The 23,872-nt window shown below is 39.0% G+C and overlaps 1 protein-coding gene across 1 annotated transcript; it reads left to right on the top strand.

Moving 5' to 3' along the window:
- The first annotated feature begins 539 nt into the window (after positions 1-539).
- On the top strand, positions 540-23,060 carry LOC134677600 (serine/threonine-protein kinase Warts). The gene is made up of 5 exons (XM_063536073.1): positions 540-868; positions 1,242-1,708; positions 8,770-10,828; positions 19,088-19,374; positions 21,624-23,060. Exons 2-5 carry the CDS (start codon positions 1,454-1,456, stop codon positions 22,047-22,049), a joined length of 3,027 nt encoding a protein of 1,008 aa, XP_063392143.1. The 5' UTR covers positions 540-868; positions 1,242-1,453; the 3' UTR covers positions 22,050-23,060.
- Positions 23,061-23,872: the final 812 nt, after the last annotated feature.

The following is a 23,872-nucleotide window of genomic DNA, read 5'->3' as shown; positions in this document are numbered from 1 at the left end:
ACAATGTTGGGCAGATATGTCATTTGATACCCTAAAACCAACATTTATAGCATTATCTCAAACAGTCACTAGTTAGTTTCCATTTACCTTAATAATTCACTACCTTGCTGGATAGTGATTGGCTTCTTCGAATGAGTACAACTTCTTCGATTGGCTTTCTTTTTTAAAGCTTTCCTACGATTGGACGTTTGTAGTAGTAGATTGTTTTTATAGGCTTGAACTTTGTGAGTATATAAAAAAATATAAAAAGCTCGTAAATACAATAAATTAATTATTTTTGGGATGGAGTTTATAAATATAATTGTGAATGTTATATTTAATTTCTTCATTCTTAATTTTTTTTACTCTTAGATAGTCTTATTCTATAATGTTATTCATTAGATATTATTAAAATTAAACTTTTTGTTTTTCAAACATCAAATAATATTATAAAAAATTATAATTTTCGTAATTATTACTGTTATTCAGATTTTTTGCCCAAACAATACGGAATAGTAGTCCCCTTAGTACTTTTATTGAAAATAAGTTGAATAATTAGTAGCAACTCTGAACGTCAAGATAGCGTAGCTTTTACGAACATACGAAAGAATGTGGTAATTCTTCAAAATGGTCGCTTTGTATGGTTTGCCAACTTGCATGTCTGTGTTTTAGAGTTCTTTGTTTTCATAATTCCTCAGCTGTAGGAAAAGTGCGTGCAATATTTGTCTGATTTTGAAAACTTGTGTTATGATAATATTGTGAATAATATACGTGGCGTACCAGAAAGATGTCATCGGTAATGTGAGAGCTCTCGACTATCGTTTTTATTTTACGGGATTATGACGTCTATGATTCTCATTTGGATTTGCAGATACTAAAAAAACGCCAGGTAATTATTTTCTGTCAAATAATGCTTGCGTTGATATGTAGTTTATTGATATATAAGTGTCTCTAATTTTGGAATTCCTAAGCTCTGTCAAGAATGATTTGTGTTGAGCATTCTTGTAGTTTCGCATCCTCGAACAGGTACTGGGCGATTACTAGTGCTTGTTTATTTACAATCGCCTTCTGATGAGGATTTATCCCATGACAATTCAACTTAATTTGTGTTGGTGAAGTAATACTTATAAGATATTTATTGTGATGAACTACATCATTACATTGCATTAGTCTTTTGGTCTTTCTAAAATTGGACTCAAATATATCTAAATAAACAGCTAAGAGCAGTAGTCACTATAAAATATTTATTTATTTATTTTCAGCTTCATACAAGGCATCTAGATTGAATACAAAGACTGTCAACAAAGTTAATAGAAAGTAATAAACAAACAAGACTGCTTTGTTTGAGTTTTGTGAACGGTTATCAGCCTAAAGATTAAACAGCCGTGGTAATGAGAACTGTATCCGGTGATCCATGGTGCGGGGTGGAGATGTGATGGGTGGGGTGGGGTGAGAGCCTCGGGGCTCGGGCGCCATGAACCCGCCGGCGCCCGGCAAGACGGCCACGCGCTCCTCCGGGTATCACCAGAAGGCGCTCGCCGAGATTAGAAATTCATTATTACCTTTCGCTAATATTGGAAGCTCAGAGCCACCTGGTTCATCTGCGGCAAGCACAGTCAGTTCGGGTGTCAGTTCCGGTTTCAGTTCCTCTTCTGGCAATGGACTGGACAAGGAACTCAATGTACACCCACAAACACTCAGCCAGCTTATTGCTTCTGGGTATGAAGAGGTAAGGCTACATGTTGTTAACATTATTAATGTTTTTTTGTAATGGCATGAATTATAAAATAAATAAATAAAAAAGCCTTTATTTCCAAATTTCCATGCCATGATATGTCTTATAGTTTAAGGAACAAAATAGTTAAATGGCCCATAGAAATATGGCTTGGCATTTGCTATGGATATACACTGGTGCCTAGTTGTAGACATGAATAACAGGTGTAAAATTTCATCAATAAGGCCATTTAAACTTTAACTAGGTTACTACCTTTAAAGCGTGACTTATGATGTGTGAAGTATTTTGACAAAATGTATGTGGTTTGACATGACTGGGGTACAGAGTAATTATTCATCAATCAAATTCCACCAGTCAGTTTTTCCAAGTACTCCTGCTTGACAGCCAGATTCTCTCTACCTTTTTTAGAAGTTTCTCTTGATATGTCCTAGGATCTTTTTAGGGTTCCGTACCTCAAAAGGAAAAAACGGAACCCTTGTGACCCAAATACGGACATGTAACGTAAACAAATGAATTTTAAACAAGGGGGCCACTTTTGCGGGGTAAATGAGAAAATTAAAAAATAAAGTTTTTCAAACTATATCATGTTACATATCAAATGAAAGAGATTGAAACTACTGCGTCTAAAATTTTGAAAAAAAATACATCAAATAGGTCTATACCTATAGACGACAGGAAAACCTATTAGAAATGTACAGTCAAGCGTGAGTCGGACTTAATTACTTAGTTTTTGATCCGACCCCTACGGATTTTTTAAAGAGATTTGACTCACGTTTCACATAAAAAAATACATTTTTAAAAATTGTCTAATGTACGGAACCCTTGGAACGCGAGTCCGACTCGCACTTGGCCAGTTTTTTTTCTGCTAAAGGTCGTTCTTTACTCAGGAGCTGATTTTCTTTTCATGTTAGTATCCAGGCCTTACAACCATTACATATTAGGTTTAGTTGAATAACGGTCTTATATGTATATCCATACCTTAGTATTCCTGCTGAGAAGCTTAGAAGGCACCAACCCTTTATGGAGGGTTTTAGATGCAAATATTGATTTCCTCTACCACCACCTCCTCGGTGTTTGTATTGGTAATGGTGCATCCAAGGTGCCGAAAAGCCGTGCCAGGATAAGCTAAATGACTCTGCCCCACTGAGTTTTGACTTGTAATTTTTATGGGTCACACCACCCTTCACATTAGTTATCATGTACAAAATTTCAGCCCCCTAAACCTAGATTAATATCTAGATATTGTAATAATGTAATAATCCTTTATTTCAGACAGTAGATTGCATTATTTTCTACAGTTCTTGCGTTTTTTTTTCTGTCTGTGTGCCATTTATTGGCAAAAGGCCTCCTCCAACCTTCTCCATTCCTCTCTATCCTTGGCAACTCTCGTCCATGTGGTTCCTGCTGTGGCTTTGATGTCGTCCACCCATCTTCTAAATGGTCTACCTCTTTTCCTTTTCTTATGGCCTGTGAACCAGTTCATTATCGATTTCGACCATTTTTCTTTGCCTCTAATTGTATGTCCTGACCATTTCCATTTTAACTTTTTTACTGTTTTTGTGACATCTTTTGTTTTGGTGATCTTCTTTATGGATTTTATTCTTATTTTATCCGATAGTCTTTTCCCCAGCATACTTCTTTCCATGGAGTTTTGGCAAGTTTCTAGCTTTCTAATGTGTGTTTTAGTGAGAGCCCAGGTTTGGCAGCCGTAAGTAAGTATAGGAAGTATGCTGGTATCAAAGAGTTTCCGCTTGATAGTTACATTGATATCTTTATTTTTCATTATTTCCTTTAGGCTCCAATATGTCTTCCAAGCATTTCCAATACGTCTATCTATTTCTTTTGAGGTTAGATCTACCGGAGAGATTATCTGGCCTAAATAGATGTACTCATTGACATAATCAATTGGGTTATTATTGATGAGAATAGGTTTTTGCTTGTCGTTAGTCATAGCCTTGGTCTTTAGTGTGTTCATAACCAATCCCACCTTCCCACTTTCTCTAACTAGGTCATTCAGCATTATTTGCAATTCCTCACTTGATGATGAGAGTATGATCAGGTCATCCGCAAATCTCAAATGTGAAAGGTTTTCACCGTTAATAGATAGTCCACATTTCTCCCAGTCTAATTGGCGAAAGACTTCTTCTAGGACGGCTGTGAAGAGTTTCGGCGATAGTGGGTCCCCCTGACGTACGCCTCTTTCTATTCTGATCTCTTTGCCTTCCTGCTCTAGTTTTATTGTGGCCTTGCTGTTGTTGTAAATGTTTTTTAGTATTCTGATGTATTTATTTTCGATACCTTGGTTTTTGAGTGCCTGCCAGATATTCTCGTGCTCTATTGTATCGAAAGCTTTACTGTAATCCACGAAGCAGCAGTAGAATGTTATGTTGTATTCCTTGCCTTTTTCGAACAATTGTTTGATGACATGAATGTGGTCCACAGTCGAGTACCCGCTCCTGAAGCCCGCTTGCTCTCTTGGTTGACTTTCCTCTAGCTTATTGGTTATTCTTTGGAGTATAACTTTAGCGAAGATTTTATATATATTCGAGGATAGGCTTATAGGTCTATAATTGTTGATGTTATTTTTATCACCTTTTTTGTGTAGAAGTATTATAGATGATGTTGTCCATTGGCAAGGGATTATCTCTTTTTGTAAGATTTCATTGAAGAGGTGTTTTAGAATTGGTATTAGGAGATTTTTATTTAGGATGAGGAACTCGTTACTTATGCCATCTGATCCTGAAGCTGTTTCTGTTTTTTGAGTTTTCACAGCCTTTTCTATTTCTTCATATAGTATTTCTGGTACTTTGCTGTCTCCTGATAGGGTTGTTGTCTGTGTAGTACTTTCACTTGAATATAATTCTCTGAAAAATTCAGTGGCTATTGATATTATTTCTGGGCGTCGCTTTTCGCATTTACGATTTTTATTTATTAAGTTTGGTATCCAGTCTCGTTTTTCCAAAAGTATTTTTGCTGCTTTTTTAGTGCCTCCTGTTCTTTGTATGCACATTTCCAGCTGTCTCAGTCTGTGTCTCTGACGGTCTTTTCTCATCTGTGTTCTAATTTTCTTGCTTATTTCGGCTATTTCTTTTTTTGTAGTTTTTGTCTTTTCAGGGTTGGATATAAGGTCTGCTCTATTTCTTATCAGTTCTTTAGTCTCGGTTGTCATCCATTTTTGCCTGTCGCCTTTGTTTTCTAGTTTATCGTTTTTATTGCTGTAGAGAAGTTCTTGGAATTTGTTGTATTTACTCTGTATGTCTAGATTCTTCGTTTTTTCAATGAACTGCTCTAGCTTTTCTTTTAGTAGCTCTGTATTTTCTAGTATTATGCTGTCGGTTTGCTTTGCTTTAAAGGGTCTACTTTTTAGTGTGTTTACTTGTAACGTTGCTGTGATCATTCTGTGGTTACTGTTAAAATTAATATTATTTAGAGCTCTGCAGTCTCGAAAGTGTTTACTTTTGTTTGTTAGTACAAAATCTATCTCGTTTTTGTGCTGGCCGTCCGGAGATATCCATGTCCATCTGTTGCTTTCCCGTCTTTTGTATAGGGTATTTAGTATTTTTAAGTTGTTTTCGTATGCCAGTTGTATAAGTTTTTCCCCATTTCTTGTTCTTTTGCCTGAGCAGTATGGGCCCAGTATTGTTTGTTCTCCTTCTCCTTTTGCCCCTGTTCTTGCATTGAAATCACCCATTACTATTAAGTTGTTGTGTGAGTGATTGTTTATTGCCTGTTGCAGCGTGGAGTAGAAGGTGTCGATTTCTGTTCTGCTTGATTGTTCGGTAGGAGAATATACCTGAATAATTGACCACTTTTCATTCTTCGGGGGTAGTTTTATATTAAGTATTACAATACGCTCTGAGACGCCAATGAACTCATCAATAAGTGGTTTAAATTCATTTTCTTATTAAGAATCCTGTTCCATATAAACCTGGCGTTTCTCCTTTATAATAGAATATAAAGTGGCCATGGTCCTCAATTCTCTCGCCCAAGCGTCGAACTTCGCTCAGGCCCAGTATAGACCAATTTATATTTTCTAAGGCCAACATTAGTTCCGTTAGGCTCTCATTAGTTCTTAAGGATAGCGTGTTGTAGGTTGCAATGTGTATTATATCTTCTTTATGAGGTTGTTTCATGTTTTTGTTGGTGTATAATTTATTTGACGTTGGAGGGTTTTGGTCTCTTGCCCCCACGGTGACCAGCCGGCTTGGGGGACATTTAGTGAAGTTGCTACGTATATTTGTTGGTACATTGTTGGTTTTCCGGTTGTTGTGGTTGTTGTTCCTAATTAGTTTTTTGGAGTGGTTTCGGTTCTTGGTTCGGTCATTGGTCTTGACAAATAGTCCTTCATGCTGTTTCTATTTGTTCGCTTTGGTTCTTCTCTTAAGTCACTTTCTTTTTGGTCAGTTTGCTGGTTTTTAGGTGAAAGAGAGTTAATACGTTTCCTCTTTTCGCGATTATTTTCAGGTTTGTCTGTTATGACCAGTTTGTCGAAGCGAATACAGTACCGGTCAAAAGTTTAAGTTCACTCTGTAAATTCGGTTAAATGAAGCTATAACACAATGTACTAATAAAAGTATTTAATAATCTTTTATTACATAATAAATTAAAGGTAATTCTCTAATTTAAAACCACAATTAAATAAAAAAGATCAGTTTTTGCCAACTTTAGACTCTTCAAAATATCCGCCTTTTGCTTTCAATGCTGCCATACACACTTTCGGCATTCGCGTAATTAGTTTTTGCAGTGTTGATGTCGAAATTTTATTCCAACAAATGTATAGGTATTCCCAAAGCTGTTCTTTATTAGTTGGCCGCATTTTTCTCACACTCCTGTCCAATTCATCCCATAACAACTCAATCGGATTGAGGTCGGGCGATTGAGGAGGCCAATCCATATATTTTAATTCTTTTTGGTTCTCTTTGGATGAAATGTAGTTTTTGCACAACTTCGACGTATGCTTGGGATCGTTGTCTTGTTGGAAAACAAAACCTCTGCCTACAATCCGTTTTCCAGATGGAAAAGCGTGACGTTGCAAAATGTTATGATACATTTTCTTATCCATTATGCCATTGACTCTCACGAGATCACCAACTTTATCACCCGCAAAGCATCCCCAGACCATAACTGATCCTCCACCGTGCTTCACTGTTGGCATCACGCATTGCTTTATCATTCGTTCGCCTACTTGTCGTCGAACATATTGACGACGTCTCCCTCCAAAAATTTCAAACTTCGATTCGTCAGAAAATAAAACTTTAGACCACTGTTCAGACGTCCAGTTTTTGTGTTTCTGGGCCCATTTCAACCTCTTAACTTTATTCTGACTACGTAACAAGGGTTTTTTGGCAGCAATACGACCTTTTAGACCATAGTTTCGCAGACGCCGTTGCACTGTCGAAACCGATACTCGCTGTTCTCGGGTGGCGTTGAGTTCTTCGCAAATTTCTGGAGCAGTTAGAGTACGTTGGCGTTTGCTCTGCACGCAAATAAATTGGTCTTCGCTTTTAGACGTGACTTTTGGCCTACCTGATCGAGATCGACTGCAATTAAGACCGGTTTTTTGTTTTCGTTTCAATGTACTCACGACAGCGGTTTGAGAAACCTTCATTTTTTCAGCGATTTTCCGCGTCGTGTAGCCCTCATTTGACAGAGTTACAATAACAGCACGAGTTTCGACACTAAAATCGGCTTTGCGACCCATTTTAAATGATTTCTAACTTCACGAAATCTCATAGGAAATACGGAACAAAAATATTAAATGGATCAAATTTTCCGAATAACATAAAACGATTCCTCCAAGAGGTATTTTTATTGTTATTTGGTAGTCGTGGAAACAATTAAACGTTTGAAATTCAAAACATATTTTATATTTGAGCATAATTACATATGATAACCTTATTTCGCAGAGTGAACTTAAACTTTTGACCGGTACTGTATAAGCATTTTTTCCCATTTTTATTTGTTCCTGTTGTTGGCTTCTGAGCTCCTTTCTTTTTTTCAGCATATCTTTAGTGTAGTCCTCACTGATGTAAACATTTTTAGGGAAAAGTTTTTTGTTTTTGAGCAATTCTATTTTTCTCCACACTAGGGTGACTGATATAAGGATAGGTCTTATTTTGTCCTTGTCAGGCTTTCCTAGTCGGCAAACATTGCTTACTTCCCACTTGTCCCATTTTTCAGTGTCTTCTTTGGCACTAACACTATTAAAGATTTCGAGCACCTTCTCCAAAAGTTGTGCGTGGTTATTCTCTGTTTCTTCGATGCCGTACATAATTATATTATTTTTCTTTTGTTCTCTTTCCATGTAATGTAATCTAGATTTTAAAACGACGACTTCTTCTTTTAGTTGTTTGTTTTCCTGTATGAGCGGCTTAAGTTTCTCGTCCATAGTGGAAGAGATGTTTTTAGTGACACTTTCTGTGATTCTGCCCGTTTGTTTATCGAATTCTTCCCTTATTTTCGCCAGCAGAGTTTCCAAAATTTGCGATTCCATTCTGTTTGCAAGGATCTAAAGTAAATTGGTAGGTAAGCTTTTCTTGCTGTTGACAGCTGTCGGAAGTCTTTGATAATTGCGTGTGGCAACCCCAGCTGTTAAATGTCAATCTCAGCTTTGTAGTTATAGCTATATATATGAACTTGCACTTTTTTTGCTGTTTTTTCGTAAAGATCACTCGCGTTTTCCACTTCTAACACTTTTTTCCTTATTCTGGTGAATCCTTTTGTGCTTGCCCGTAATATTTTCACAGAGTCGTTAGGTTTTACGGCACTTAATGATTAAAATTGTCGAGACAAGAGTAACACGTATTTCACTTGACAGTTCGCAACCGGATATCTAGATATTAGTGAAAAACAATTTTCTTCTAAAAATCGATTTTAGCGTGCGTCCCGTATATTGTACATGTACTAATGACATAAATTACATTTTCATTATGTCATAGAAAAAAATGCTGACTAAACTTTTGAAAATTTTTTTTGGGCCGATAAACTACCAGCACATTATTGCTGATATTTAAATTTGTGTTTCCCTAAGTCTTCAATTTATTTTCGTGTTTCAGGATCCAGCAGGCCGCCCCCTCAAATATTCCGGCGGCCGCATTGACTCCGCCATCGATTACCTATCGAAGCAGCAGGAGCCTCTCAATGGAGTCCTCAAGGGCAATAATCTCAGCGCACTCGGCACCAAGCTCATTCGCAAGCCGAGCTTGGAGCGCGAGATCAGCCTGCACCGCGGGAGCCCCGCCATGGACTCGGGCGCCGGCTCTTCGCGCTCGGGCAGCCCGCGGCAGAGCGACGCGCCTCCGCTGCCGCACGAGAAGCTGTCCCGGCAGTACTCGCCCTCCGGCTTCTCGGAGCCTCCGCCGCCGCCTCCTCCGCGCTGCCCCTCCACGCCGCCCGTGCCGCCCTCGGTGCAGCAGCTCATGAAGCGCATGTCCCCCGCACCGCCTCTCCCGCCCGCGCGCGGCACGAGCCCCGTCCAGCCGCGCCAGCCCATGGTCGTGCAGAACGGTCCCCAGGCCCAGCAACAGCTCACGCAGCAAATACAGGCGCTCAGTATTTATCAGACGGGTGCAGAACTGCCGCCCCCGTACCCGCTAGCCGGCGTGCCGCCGCCGCCCTCCTACTCTGTGTCGATGCAGAACCGGCAGAGTCCCACGCAGTCGCAGGATTACCGCAAGAGCCCCTCCTCCGGCATCTACTCGGGCGGCACGTCCGCCGGCTCGCCGTCGCCCGTCACCGTGTCGCCGGCCGCGGGCGCCGGCGGCATGACGCGGCCCACGCCTGTGCAGCCGTGGACGGCGCGCCACGCCGTGCAGCCGCCCATCATAATGCAGTCCGTCAAGAGCACGCAGGTGCAGAAGCCCGTTCTGCAGACCGCCATCGCGCCGGTGGCGCCGCCGACCGTCGCCCTGGCCGCGCCGCCGCCCCCGCCGCCCTCCTACGCCTCCTCCATCCAGCAGAAGGCCTCGCAGACGCCGCCCAGCTACCCGCTAGCGCCCAAGCCGCCGTCGCCGGGCGCCGTGCCGACGACGGAGCCGCCGAGCTACGCCATCACCATGCAGGCGTTGGCGGCGCAGCGCGGCCTGCAGCCGCCGCCGCCGCCTCCTTACGGCGCGGCGGAGCCCGACTCGCCCTCCGCGCCCGCGGGCCATGCGGCGCTAGTCAAGAAGTTCTCCGATTGTGACGCAAAAGGCGAGCCGTCGCAGGCGGCGGAAGGCAAATGTCCCAACCAGAATTGTACCAATAACTTGCTGAAGGAGGGCACTCACGCGTCGGGATCCGATAAGGGTTCGAACGGATCGACGGAGAGACGTCCGGCGGCGCCCCCGAAGAAAATTCGGCACCAGTCTCCTATCCCGGAGCGGCGGAATATCAGCAAGGAAAAGGAAGACGAGCGCCGCGATTGCAAGGTGCGGAACTACTCTCCGCAAGCTTTTAAGTTCTTCATGGAGCAGCACGTCGAAAACATCGTAAAGTCCTACAAACAGCGCCAGTTCCGTCGGCTGCAGCTCGAGAAGGAGATGAACAAAATCGGGCTCAGCGTCGAAGCGCAGTATCAGATGCGAAAGATGCTTAGCCAGAAGGAGTCCAACTACATCCGGCTGAAGCGAGCTAAAATGGACAAGTCTATGTTTACTAAGATCAAGCCTATAGGCGTGGGGGCGTTCGGCGAGGTAGCGCTAGTGCGGAAAATAGATACGAGCCACCTGTACGCGATGAAGACGCTGCGAAAGGCGGACGTGCTAAAGCGAAATCAGGTGGCGCACGTGAAAGCCGAACGGGATATCCTGGCCGAGGCCGACAACGAGTGGGTCGTGAAACTGTACTACAGCTTCCAGGACAAGGACAACTTGTACTTCGTGATGGACTATATCCCGGGAGGGGACCTAATGTCGCTGCTCATCAAGCTGGGCATCTTCGAGGAGCAGCTGGCGCGGTTTTATATCGCGGAGCTGACGTGCGCGGTGGAGAGCGTGCACCGCATGGGCTTCATCCACCGCGACATCAAGCCGGACAACATCCTCATCGATCGCGACGGCCACATCAAGCTCACGGACTTCGGCCTCTGCACTGGCTTCCGCTGGACGCACAACTCCAAGTACTACCAGAGGAATGGTAAGGAATTTACCTTGTTTAACATACAGTACTACAAGTTTAGGGTTGTCTTATGAAAAAATTTAATATGCTGACAAAAATCCAGACGCCACCCTAATTTCCTGGACGGCCATTTCTCCAATTCCCACTGTAGACCAGCGGTGGAACAAAAATGGGTTTTGATAACATTAAAGTTTTTTCTTTTTTGATATGTTATTGTAAGCATGTTAAATAACATTCATGTAAAAAGTTAGAAAATTTTAGGTGGAGCGTTCGGCCATATTTAAATATTTCAATTTTTGCTAAATAACTATGTAAATATAAAATTAAAGTTACAAAAAACTTTAACATATTCAATATCACTTTAATTTATTCACAATATTCGGTTTTTAGAAATCTGGAACAGCTGCTTTCTGGTGAACGTAAAAACACGAATTATTATGCAAATACAGAATTAGAGTAGCTGATATTGCAAAATTACGATATTATCTATCAACTTAGTATACATGTAAAAAGTTAGAAATATAGACAATGTGCTTGTCTAGATATTGATTTCTGGTTAAGCAGTATAGCCAATATTGAATTAAAGTTTGTAGAGATAATATTACACGGTCATAATAAAGATCTTACTTCTCACACAAAAGATTAGAAATATAAAATCACGGCGACACTAAATACTGATACGTAAGTATGCATTCCGAGCTTATATTAAGTTACATTTCAAACGCGCGGCGTTTTCGCGCGCCGCGCTGTGCGCCGTGGCAGGAGGCAGCGATCGACGGTCGCGGGCTAGCGGTTAGCGCGGTGCCCTTAAAAATACGCAAAGCGTTTATAAAATTATTATCAATGGTAAATATACTGTATGCAATATTATTTGCGTTATTTGACACATTGTGACTGACGTATATAGAGATGTAACTAACCCAAATCGATTGTCACAGCAAGCGATTACGATTGGATGGCACGTAGACTGAGGTATCGAATTGTGACGTATAATGAATTTTTATTTGAGATTGAAATAAAGCTAGAATTATATGGTTTTCCCGCAAGGTAAATGCATTTAATACACCGACCGAGTAGGTCGCACCCATCGTCTAAATCTAAACTAACTGGGGATCTATTTTAAAGTTTATTTATGTTATTTCTGTGTCAAATTTGTTGTCTGTTAGGTGACGATAAATATATCCATATTTACAGTTAATTATCCACCTTTTCCTTACTTTTATTAAAAGAAAAATGAAAAATTCATATCGATTTACTTAGACTACTACCGATTCATAACGGTGGTGTCCGGCCAACCCTAAAATTAAAAAAAAAAAGACGTAGAACGTAAACGTTCGCATTGCATTTGTTTTCCTTTGTGATTTCGATGTGCAAGACATTTTACGTTGTATTGCTGTTGTGAGTGACAGATGTCAAATAACGCAAATAAAGATGAACACAGTATAGTTATTTTACACAGTACACTAATGCAAACTTACCTTCCCTTATTTATTTCTATACTACTATTTTTATACTATTTATTTATTTATATACTAGGGATTGCCCGCGGTTTCGTTTACGTAGAATTCGTTATCGTGATTATAGAAATAATAGATACATTTGAAAATTATTTTAGGTGCATTGTCATACAGATAACTACCCTTGTTAAAGTATTCTTCAAATTCAATACACAGGTGTCATTTCAATATAATTTTGCGTAATTTGGCGCTTTTAGGTTATAAATGACTAGCGACATATATTTTTTAAGAGCCCTTTAATGTGCACACTAGCGCCACTGCTAAATAATCGTGATTATTTAAATTTAACGACAGGTATTTAAAGATTGGGGCCGCTACGGACTGTATTGTGTATTTAAGTACCTTTTGAATACATCAAACTAGTTTTTATGTTGCTGAATTCGTCAATCTAGGAACTCAAAACAAAAACGGCCGTTTTTACTTTGGACGCATAGATTGACAAATCCAGCAACATAAAAACTAGTATGATGTATTCAAAAGGTACTTAAATACACAATACAGTCCGTAGCGGCTCCCTTTTTTAAATATCTTTCGTGAAATTTAAATAATCACGATTATTTAGCAGTGGCGCTAGTGTGCATGTTGAAGGGCTCTTAAGAGCGATCATCTCCGCTAATATTTACTTTATCATAAAATCAATTTCAAACTAACGTTATTCAATATTTATCATTTTAACGTCAATATTACCAACCAACTGATCCAATTTACCTACTGAAACAACTCAAAATTTGCATCAAATTAAATGCCACTTTTCTTATCCGTTCCGAACAATCAAGAGGGCCTTTATGAGCTGATGTGGTGAAAATTTTAACCTTCGTCCCTTGAAACCTTCACTACGCTCAAGGTTCAACTTTACGAACCACTCGCTACGCTCGTGGTTCAATTTTAGAATGTTTGAATTTGTGAATGTACTTCCTGCCTCGCACAGCCAAACTGTGGAATGAACTGTCCGATACGACCTTCAAACCTTCAAAGACCTCCATCTTAAAGGTCGGCAACGCACTTGCAACCCTTCTGGTGTTGCGGGTGTCCATGGCCGGCGGTAATCGCTAACCACCAGGTGATCCGTCTGCTCGTTTGCCTCCTATTTAATAAAAAAAAATGTTTCGCTTGTTTGGGTATCAATATTAGCACGAGCGGTTTATCAACAACTTTTCCCCTTGTAAAACAAATAAATAAGGTAGGTGAGGTGCAGGCATATGAGGCCCGGCGGGTAACAAGGCCCAGCATTCAAAAATAGCAGTTGCTCCCTATTATTCCCAATTATTCTGAATTTGTACTTGTTGCTAAGAAAGCCCACTGTCAGTGCAGGTAAAAAGGTCCAGTCCCGGGCCTTATTGAACGTATGAGATGAAATATTAGATTAAAATATTTTAAGATAATTTTGAATATTTTTAATCTCTTATTAATAAGGTCGATTTGAAGAAACTTCTATGAAATTATGACTTATAAATAACACTTGCGCTGCGTGGGCTGTCAAAATTGCTGCAGACTTTTCTTGGTCTAACTCTAATAATTTTTCACTTGCTTTATTGACCTAAAGACGTTTTAAAGAATCAAAAAGTCTAATAACATTGAGGCACTTATACTTTTTAAAGGCAGTGACTATTTACGGGTCTCTATTGTTTCCCAAATAGTTTTAAGTCATAATGTATTGATTGTCAGAATTTTCGTTAGTCATAATTGGTTTTTCTCAGAAACGCGTAACTTTTCAGGATTGCCACAAAACAAACCTAACCTAACCTAACCTATCTATAGCATAACCTTAGGAAAATCAGTTTTATGACTAACTGAATGACTAACGATAATATGTCAAACAATACATTATGACTTAAAACTTTATGGGAAACAAAGGGACCCCACTATTTACAAGTGACTTTTTTTTTTGTTAATACATAGGAAGGTATTTACGATAGAAGTGCGAAAAATAGATATTTTGCAACGAGTGACGAATTTTAAAACACGGCCAAAGGGAGTGTTTTAATGTGCTTATTATAGCACCGGTGTCGTAATGTAGCACCAGATGTACTGTAATAATTATGTTAAAATATAATACTTACTGTTACGAATAAATATTTATACTGTAAAAAATTATCACGCCAAACACATTTTCATGTAAATTGTTGCTAAGACGAAACCATAAGACTCGCACTGTCAAAAAGTTGTCAGATCTCTTGTCGAGCCAAGCTTCAATCTCTACAAGCCCTAACTTCACTAACTCTACACCTTAGTCAGAATATGTGGCTTGGCTGTTTCGCTACCGCCACATGGGCATAAGGTGAAAAATTTATTAAATTCATTTTTTTTAGGGTTCCGTACCTCAAAAGGAAAAATACTGAACCCTTATAGGATCACTCGTGTGTCTGGCTGTCCGTCTGTCACAGCCTATTTGCTCCGAAACTACTGCACCAATAAGTTGAAATTTGGTATACACATGTAAGTCTATAACTCAAGGACATACATGTAAAGTAAATAACAGAAATTCAAATAAAGGGGTCACTTTTGAGATGAATGATAAATAGAAGAAAAAAAACTATATCTTGTTGGTTCTCTTATTTATCGCCGAAAATGGTATGGCCGATTATCACTTCCCAACTCACGTTTGGCGGAATTTTATTTCGCCGAATTTTCATTTCCCAACTTATCAAATGGTTTTTTTTCATTTGCCAACCGCACAGTTACCAACTAAACGTTTGGTCTGTATTTTATAATGCCAATTTTCAAAATGCCAACTTTCATGTCGTAGAATGTTTTAGTTGGCATAATATACACTTAGTTGTTTATTGTCTACCAATTGTTTCATTTGGTCAGACTGTGCCAAAGGGGGGCGTTTTGTAGGAATAAATTTTCTCTAAAATCAAAAATGGCCGAGATATTTGACACGAAAGTTGGGATATTTGACCCGAAAGTTGCTGTGTAATTACGTTTTTTAGGTTGTTGAAAAAAAAATAACCTCGAAGACTAAGGGGGGAGCAAAGCTCCCGCCTTAGTCTTCTAACCTAACCATATCCAAGTCTGCTCTGCCCCGGAAGGTCTTGCTCGCTCGCTTCGCTCGCTCGCTGCCACTGGCTTCAAATATTAAAATATACATTATAAAAAGTCGAACAACTCGGCCATTTTTGATTTTTTGGTAACTTGCCTATGTATGAAAAGCGAACTGTAGCTTCAACGAAACGTTATTCGTCCAAGAGTTGTTCGACCAAGTGAAAGATTTGACAAATGATAAGTCTCCCAAAAGTTTAGAGGCGTTATAATAATCTGCTTTACAATAATTCTACCAATTGAAACGTTGTCATACAAAAATTTGCTGATCGTTAGTTGTCAAAGTGAAACGTCGGCGAAATGTTGGTTGGCAAATGAAATTCTGCCAAAAATAGTTCTGCGAAAAGGCAGAACACCATCTTGTTATATATCAAATGAAGGGGCTCATTGTGAGAATCTCAGATATATTTTATATCTGAGATTCGCAGATATATTAGAATTTTAAAATAAATAGTTAAGAAGTTATTTAAAATACAAAAAATGACCATTCCCCCCTCCCCCCTTATCTCCGAAACTACTGGGTCTAAAATTATGAAAAAAATACACATATTAGCTCTTTTCCTATAGATGACAGGAAAACCTATTAGAAATGTGCAGTCAAGCGTGAGTCGGACTTAAGTACCTAGTTTTCCGATCCCTACGGGTTTTTTATTGGCATTTTACTCACTTTTCTCAAAAAAAAATATATTGTTAAAAATTGTGTAATGTACGGAACCCTTGGAACGCGAGTCCGACTCGCATTTGGGCGGTTTTTGTATTATACTTACATGTTACAATAGTTCTTGTAGAAACGAAACGGCCAAGCCATTTTTGGTGTAGAGCTAGTAAAGTTAGAGGGCTTGTAGAGTTAGAAGCTTGGCAAGAGATCTGATAACTTTTTGACTGTGCGAGCCTTATGGTTTCGTTTGGGCATCATTTTACATAAAAATGGTTTTGGTGGGATTTCACTTATTTTTGTAAGTTGCTTATGACAATCTTCCATCCCCTAATTTAAAGGGTTGGGGTGATTTACTATTAAAAATCCTGAAATAAGTATCTGGGAGCATCTGTTACACGATGTCCTTCTTACTGATTCCCCATATAAACCCTTCACTCCGTAAGGGTAAACTTTGGGGTTGAAATCTGCCTTCACCCCGTAAGGGTAAACTTTGAGGTTGAAATCTATTCTATATCCTTCCCCATACCAATACCTATCTACATACCAAATTTCAAATAAATCGGTTCAGTGATTATTGATTCCCCATACAAAATTAAACCCCCTCTTCGTCCCCTTAGGGATACAAAATTTCAAGTTTTTGAATTTATTTGTTGTTTGTGTACTAAAACTATCTTACATACCAAATTTCAGCTTCTTAGAGGACTTCAGGAAGTAAACGGTATTGATGATCTTCAAGTGAGTGAGTCAGTGACGAAATCGAAGTTTTTAGATATGAATAAAATCTAAAGTAAAAGAGCTATGCAATTGATATGCTTATAAATCCGAGAACTTTGTTTATCTGGTATAATCCAACCCCAAGTTATGAGGGTTCCAAAAAAAGACAAAGCGCTTCGAGAAAAGGTAGATAGTGCCCTTGCGCTTTGCTCGTCTTGGCGGGGGCACTTCCGTGCCCCCGGATGTTAAAAGATGATACTGCTGTAACTAATAAAGATTTATGTTTAGTTACCCACTATTTTCGCGTAAACTAGCCAATTTTTATATCTTTAGTTATTAAGGCCCAAAATAATTATTTTCACTTATTATAAATAAATCCTCCTGATATGAAGTATCAAATATTGTTATTTGTATATGTATAACTCTTAAGTTAAAAACAATAAAATCTGTTATTACCTACTGTCAAAATGATTCTTTTTTACGGGATTAAGTAATACACTGCTAGTGTTCAATAAGGCCCATAATAGGACTTTTATAAAAGGTATGCTATCCTTCATTCCAAGAGTATCGTAATATTTTTATAACTATTTTGGTATAATTAAGAAACTTAAATAAATGAGAAACCTATTTGAATGAGTTTTTCATGCTTCATATCCTGTTCATTAAAAAAAAACATTTTAATTTAAGGTGGGCTGTATATAGGCATATACGGCCCACACGGAATATACAATAAGGTAAGTGAGGCCACTTACCTTATTGTATATTCAGGATGTACTTATACCGTGTAATATTGAGCAGTTGGTTTATAATATACAAATAATGATATTGACGTTGAATAGGACAGGACATGACAATAGGAACCAGAAATAGGTATAGTTGGTCAAACCAATTTGGCAGTAAATAAAAACAAAAAACTATATTCATCCTTTTCTTTTGGGTGCTAGTACTAGTGTAAGTCAAAGATAGTATGATGATTCTCTTTGTCTATGTTTGAAATGAGACAGTCCTTTGACAAACTATGTATAGTAAAAAATAGTTGTGAATATCTTATACATTTTTATTACAATGTTAGTCAAGATAATGAAATATAGCTGGTCAAGCAAATCTTCTCACTAAAAAAAGGCGCGAAATTCAAATTTTCTATGGGACGATATCCCTTCGCGAATACATTTTTCAAATTTGCCGCCTCTGACAAGATCTGATTGACCAGATGTAGGTATTTTTACGTAAAAAGATATTTTAATTTCACGTAATGTCCGCATCTAATTTATATATGTGCACGGTAAACCAACAAATGAATGATAAGAAAAGACAGACAGTGTTACTGAGCGCGAGGTGGGGCGAGGGGCGAGGTATAGGTAGGCTATGATAGGCTCTCGACCGCCGCGCCGGCGACTGACGGACCAGCGCGGCGTATGTATGAATTTCGCGCCTTTTTAACTAGATTTTACTATTACAATGCAAGCTACACACAGAAATTTCTTACTTTCCATAATATGGCTGCGTATATTATTTTATAGTAATAGACTTATTTTTACAGACTCTAATTCAATATTAGATATTATAGGACAAAAAACGTATATTAATTCTAAAGCATATATCTTATTCTTCTAATTTTTTAGCTTGCCTATTAACTTTAAAATTTAGATATGTTGTTGTGGATTTATTAAACTTTAATTCAATATCGACAAAATAATAAGCTAATTGTAGTTTGACAAAGAAGCACGTTAAAAAAATTTCTAATAATTTTACATTATAAAGCGTCATACATATTATTAACAATGGAACTTAAACATTGCACTTTAATTCAATATTAAAAAAACATTACTAAAAATATATAAATACCTAATTTATATCTAATGCTCGTTCTAACTTTTCATCGTATACTGCAAATATGCTTAAAAATATGTCCCATATGAGATAAGTATCACTTTTTCAACTTTAGAATTATCAAAACTTTTAGTGCAAAAATCCGGTCCCACTATTGAGCTACTGGGGTCTTTTTAATAAAAGGCCTATCTCGAAGTTTTTTTTATTCTGCTGTATAGGTAGCTACAAGCCACCATATGCTGTAGCTACAAGTTACAACTCCAAACTTTTAGCTTCTAGTGGTGAGGTAAGGCTTCTAAAAACCCTGACACTCTGTTCAGTGCACGTCCAAAGTGATACAGCCAAAATCATATTTGTTGAAAATATGCAACACTTTTATCCAGAACAGACATTGGTATTAAAATAATTTTAGTTTAGGTCCAAATTAACGGTTGATACTGTATCTATTAGAATTTATTTTAGGTCGACGTATGTAAGATTGTTCTCTAAAAATGTAATATGTATTTACGTTCGCAGAGCACGGGCGGCAAGACTCGATGGACCCGGTGGACGGCGAGTGGAGCAACCTGAGCGAGTGCCGCTGCCACCAGCTGAAGCCGCTGGAGCGGCGGCGCAAGCGCGAGCACCAGCGCTGCCTGGCGCACTCGCTCGTGGGCACGCCCAACTACATCGCGCCCGAGGTGCTGACGCGCGCCGGCTACACGCAGCTGTGCGACTGGTGGTCGGTGGGCGTCATCCTCTACGAGATGCTGGTCGGCTCGCCGCCCTTCCTCGCGGCCACGCCCGCTGAGACGCAGCTAAAGGTTCGCATCTATACTTCGTTATACGACCTACGCATCGGGGGGCACGGCAGTGCCCCCGCCAAGTCGAGCGCGAAGCAAACACTGCCGTACCATCCTTTACTGGAACCATTTCGCCGCATTTTCAGGCCCCTATTTGAGAACCTCTGGATAAGACCAGAACGCAGAAATTTTGGTCATCTAGTAAGCTATAATCAAATACTTAAAATCCAAAATTTCAAGTCTGTAGGTCATTTAGTTCCGAAGTTAAGCGAAAGCAAAGTTTCGCATTTATGAAACTCACTCATGATCATCAGAATAGAACTAGTACTTCCCATAAACTCAGAGAGCTGAAATTTGGTACAGAGTTAGGGTTTAATGGCCACATAAAGGGAAAACCTAAAAATATTGCAATATCAGTCACGTTTTAAAGATCTAAGAACTGCATAAGTAAGTTTGTAATCCTATATAAATATATGATATTACAAAGTTACTGTTGCAGTTCCTACAAATAGTAGATAAAGTAAAGTAAAGGTACACTACGATGTACGATGTGAGTATGAATGAAGATATGTTTAGTTATAATATGTGTATACATAGTATGGGTATGAGTACCCGTAAAGAAGGACTGCCTACAAAAAGAGATGAGATCCCATCAAAAACATTACATGTAAAAAGGTGCAAGTCTCGCAACGCTTTTACTACAAAAAAGTTTTGAGATGTAATGTGAAACCAAGTCGGTTATTTTAATCAGTGCCAGGGGGTGTTAAAACCGTATCAATAAGATATCTTTAATTTGTAATACGTATAATGACTTGGCCATCGCACGGCTGCATAATGACAAAAGGATCATCGTCACCTATTAAAAAAATAATTCTAATTGAACATAATGCTAGCGCTAATTGCAGTTTGAGCATTACACATATTTACGAGTATGGTACGAGTAAAGCATTATGTGCGATTGCCAAGTCATTATATGATGATTAGTGACGGATTACTGATTATTATTTAATTATTAGATTTAATGAAAGGGCAATACGAAAAACTGTTGCTACTGTACAAGAATCAGAACCGGAAAAAAAGAAAAGAAAGATTTGTAATAATAAAAAAACTACTCCTAGAAAGAAAAAAAATGTGTTAAATAAGAAAATCTAATAAAATAAATCAATATGCCCACGTTTCTACAAAAAGAAGTGAAATCCCACCAAAAACATTCTGTAAAAAACTAGCCAAGTCTCGATGGAGCTGCTTGTTTATCTCTAAAAAGTAATGAAATCTAGACAAAGTCGTGCCAAGTCTAAGGTTCCTTACTGCGATTTCTTTATTATTATAGTTAATGTTGTGTGACTTGGCCGTTGAAGGGTACACAAGGGTACAAAACCAGGTGCTCCATGACACCATTGCACCAATCTGCCATTGCACCAAAAAGAAGTGTTTGTTTCAGGCTCGCCCATACATAAGTATTATTGAAATACGCAGCTTTATCAAGCCTACAATTGACTGGTTATTGAATCAACGTTTTCCAAGTGGCAATTTTCCATCGTCAATGGGTAGCGGTTCTGGCGACAGATTGGTGCAATGGTGTCATGGAGCACCTGGTTTTGTACCCTTGTGTACCCTTCAACGGCCAAGTCACACAACATTAACTATAATAATAAAGAAATCGCAGTAAGGAACCTTAGACTTGGCACGACTTTGTCTAGATTTCATTACTTTTTAGAGATAAACAAGCAGCTCCATCGAGACTTGGCTAGTTTTTTACAGAATGTTTTTGGTGGGATTATAATTAGAGCTAGACCTTTGCTCTACTTGTTTTGACAAGTCTGCGATGATTTTGATAGCACACGCAGTGCAAGTGTTATTTTAAACGTTCTATGAAATTATGACGTATAAATGGCACTTGCACTGCGTGTGCTATCAAGAGCGTTGCTGACTTCTCTTGGTCTAATTCTAGGCAAAATTAAGATACATTTTATTTTCAAGACTCATCTCCTATTGTTGTCTGTGTTTCTTTGTGATACTTTAGCGAACTACGTGCCGCTTGTACGAGACAAGATGGAGGAAGTTCAAAATTAAACGTATATTTGTTATTAGGGGAACCAAATGGCTAAGGAATGCAAATCGGTTATTTTTTGTATGGAAATAACCGCGGTTTCGGTTAAGAACTGATTATTTCCATACAAAAAATAACCGATTTGCATTCCCTACAAATGGCATAATTACGAAGGTATAACAACGGTTTCAGTTTATAACGGTTGTTTGTCCGTTTGCAGGTGATAAACTGGGAGAGCACGCTGCACATCCCGGAGGCGGCGAACCTGAGCCCCGAGAGCGCGGACCTGATCCTGCAGCTGTGCTCGGGGCAGGACACGCGGCTCGGCAAGGACGCGTCCGAGGTGAAGAACCACCCCTTCCTGCAGTCCATCGACTTCGATAAGGGGCTGCGGCGGCAGGTGGCGCCCTACATCCCGCGCATCGAGTTCCCCACCGACACGTCCAACTTCGACCCGGTGGACCCCGACAAGCTGCGGCCCACTTCGTCGGCCGACTCCAGCAAGTCGGACAGCGAGCTGCTGGACAACGGCAAGACGTTCCACGGGTTCTTCGAGTTCACGTTCCGGCGCTTCTTCGACGACGGCGGGCCCTACACGAACCGCATCAACCTGGACGACGACGCGCAGGGCCCCGTCTACGTCTGACCGTGCAGTGATCACAGAGACGCTGAGACTAACTTGTACGATATTTTTACAAAAGTGTGTGCCTTTGACTCTCTCTATTAAAACGATAGTTTTTGTAACGTAATGAATGTAACGTATTTAAAATTTAAAACCGTATTGTTAATAATCCCGGTGATAATGTTGTAATATTGTATCGTTATGTATTTGTAAGAGTAATCTAATTTCTGTATTATATGTAACGGACGGACGGCGGGGCGGGCCCGACTCGACTCGCGCCGTTCCATTCGATGTATACTATTTTTGTAACTAGAGCAATTATTTATGAGATAAGAACAAGCTTACTTGAATTAGCGAATGATTTGACATTGACATATTTTCTTATGTATTTATGGAAGTATATATTTAGGTCGCTTAAAGATGAGTGTCTGTTTATATAATTGTAAACTGCCACCCGGCAAAGTCATACATGTGGAACCGAGTCGAATGTTAATGCTGGTATACAAGAAGTGCTTCCAGTCTAGCCTACGGGACAGCTCATATAATGTGCCTTAATAACTGAATGTGATTTTTACATACAAGATATTTAGGTGTGCATACTTTTGATAGAATTTCATAACAAACTAAGCTGCAAATTGAGTTCTGTGACCGCGTCGCTCGGAGAGTGCAATACGTATTTATTACTGAAGCTGTGTGCTCGTACACGCACGGCAGGCGGCGCAAGTCGCGATGCACTATCGGTTTTCAGTCAAACTGTAAAACGTTCAATGTATAAGTAAGGATTTCGTTTTCACTAACAATATCCCAATTTTAACTAGTAGTCGCAAATAATAACATAAAAATAGAACAAAACGAGGTGTGATTAGCAATACAATAATATAATGCTTGTTTCGAGTCTATGTAGACATGTTCATGTACAGTACGGTATAAACCAGCAAGTCACGTCAACTTAAATTATGTGTTATTGAATGTAAATTGTTTTATTCTGAAATGAAACATGCTTATAAGTAAATGAAAATAAAGTATGGGAACTTTGTTAAATCTTTTTCTGGTATGTGCATAATCTAATCAACCCTTTTTACAATATTCCTTAATTTAACAGAACTTTAATTTAGGGCTTAAGACTTAGCAGTTTATTCTGTGGTATATAGGTGTTACAAAGGTAAAATGAGAATCTGTTTCATTTTAATTAACAATAACATATTTATTTGATTATGATTAGCATAAATTAACTTTTTTACAGCAGTACGCTTAAATAATAAACATTAAGGCGTGCTTTTTCCGTAGGAGCTAAGCGAACCAGTTTTTTGAATCCATTAGAAATATAAGAAGCAATGTTTTAAAATTGTGAAAAAAATATATCTTATACTTAAGGATCTGGCAGATACGTTTTGGATCTCAAAAACATGATTAGATAAACTTTGCTCGATAGAAAAAAATTCCAAAGTTACGCCTTTTTTTAACAATAAATCAAAACCAGAGCTACAATACAAACTTTTTTGACTTGTTTTTTACATAAATGTATAGGTAATAAGATAATCTAGATGTTTTGGATCACTTTGTCTCGGTAACATCATTAAAATAATTTCTATGTTTCAATACCTACTAAATCCGCAAGCGCCATCACTCGCGAACGCACTTACGCCCTCTTCAGTCGCGCGGCAGCGCTTGTAGAGGACGGACCTGCGTCAGTGTGTTCCGCGCGGTCACGTGATTTTACCATTTACAAACAATGGGAAACAAAGCATATGAAACGTAAGAAAAAGTCACTAAGTGCTATAAAAACACACTTTCTGATAACAGAAGCATCTAATACTTTACGAGGTGTTTGAAAGCGCCTAGCTTTA

Source organism: Cydia fagiglandana, chromosome 2 (assembly GCF_963556715.1).
Source record: "Cydia fagiglandana chromosome 2, ilCydFagi1.1, whole genome shotgun sequence".
In the NCBI taxonomy this organism is placed as follows: Eukaryota; Metazoa; Arthropoda; class Insecta; order Lepidoptera; family Tortricidae; genus Cydia; species Cydia fagiglandana.
Note: the sequence above shows the minus strand (reverse complement) of the source record. Positions and strands in the feature narration are given on the sequence as shown.

What these genes read in the sequence shown, in the direction of transcription:
- LOC134677600 (XM_063536073.1), top strand. Translation starts at nt 1,454, where the DNA reads ATGAACCCGCCGGCGCCCGGCAAGACGGCCACGCGCTCCTCCGGGTAT. An exon ending in CAAGTACTACCAGAGGAATG is followed by an intron (nt 10,829 to 19,087) that starts GTAAGGAATTTA and finishes TTACGTTCGCAG; the next exon opens with AGCACGGGCGGCAAGACTCG. An exon ending in CCGCTGAGACGCAGCTAAAG is followed by an intron (nt 19,375 to 21,623) that starts GTTCGCATCTAT and finishes GTCCGTTTGCAG; the next exon opens with GTGATAAACTGGGAGAGCAC.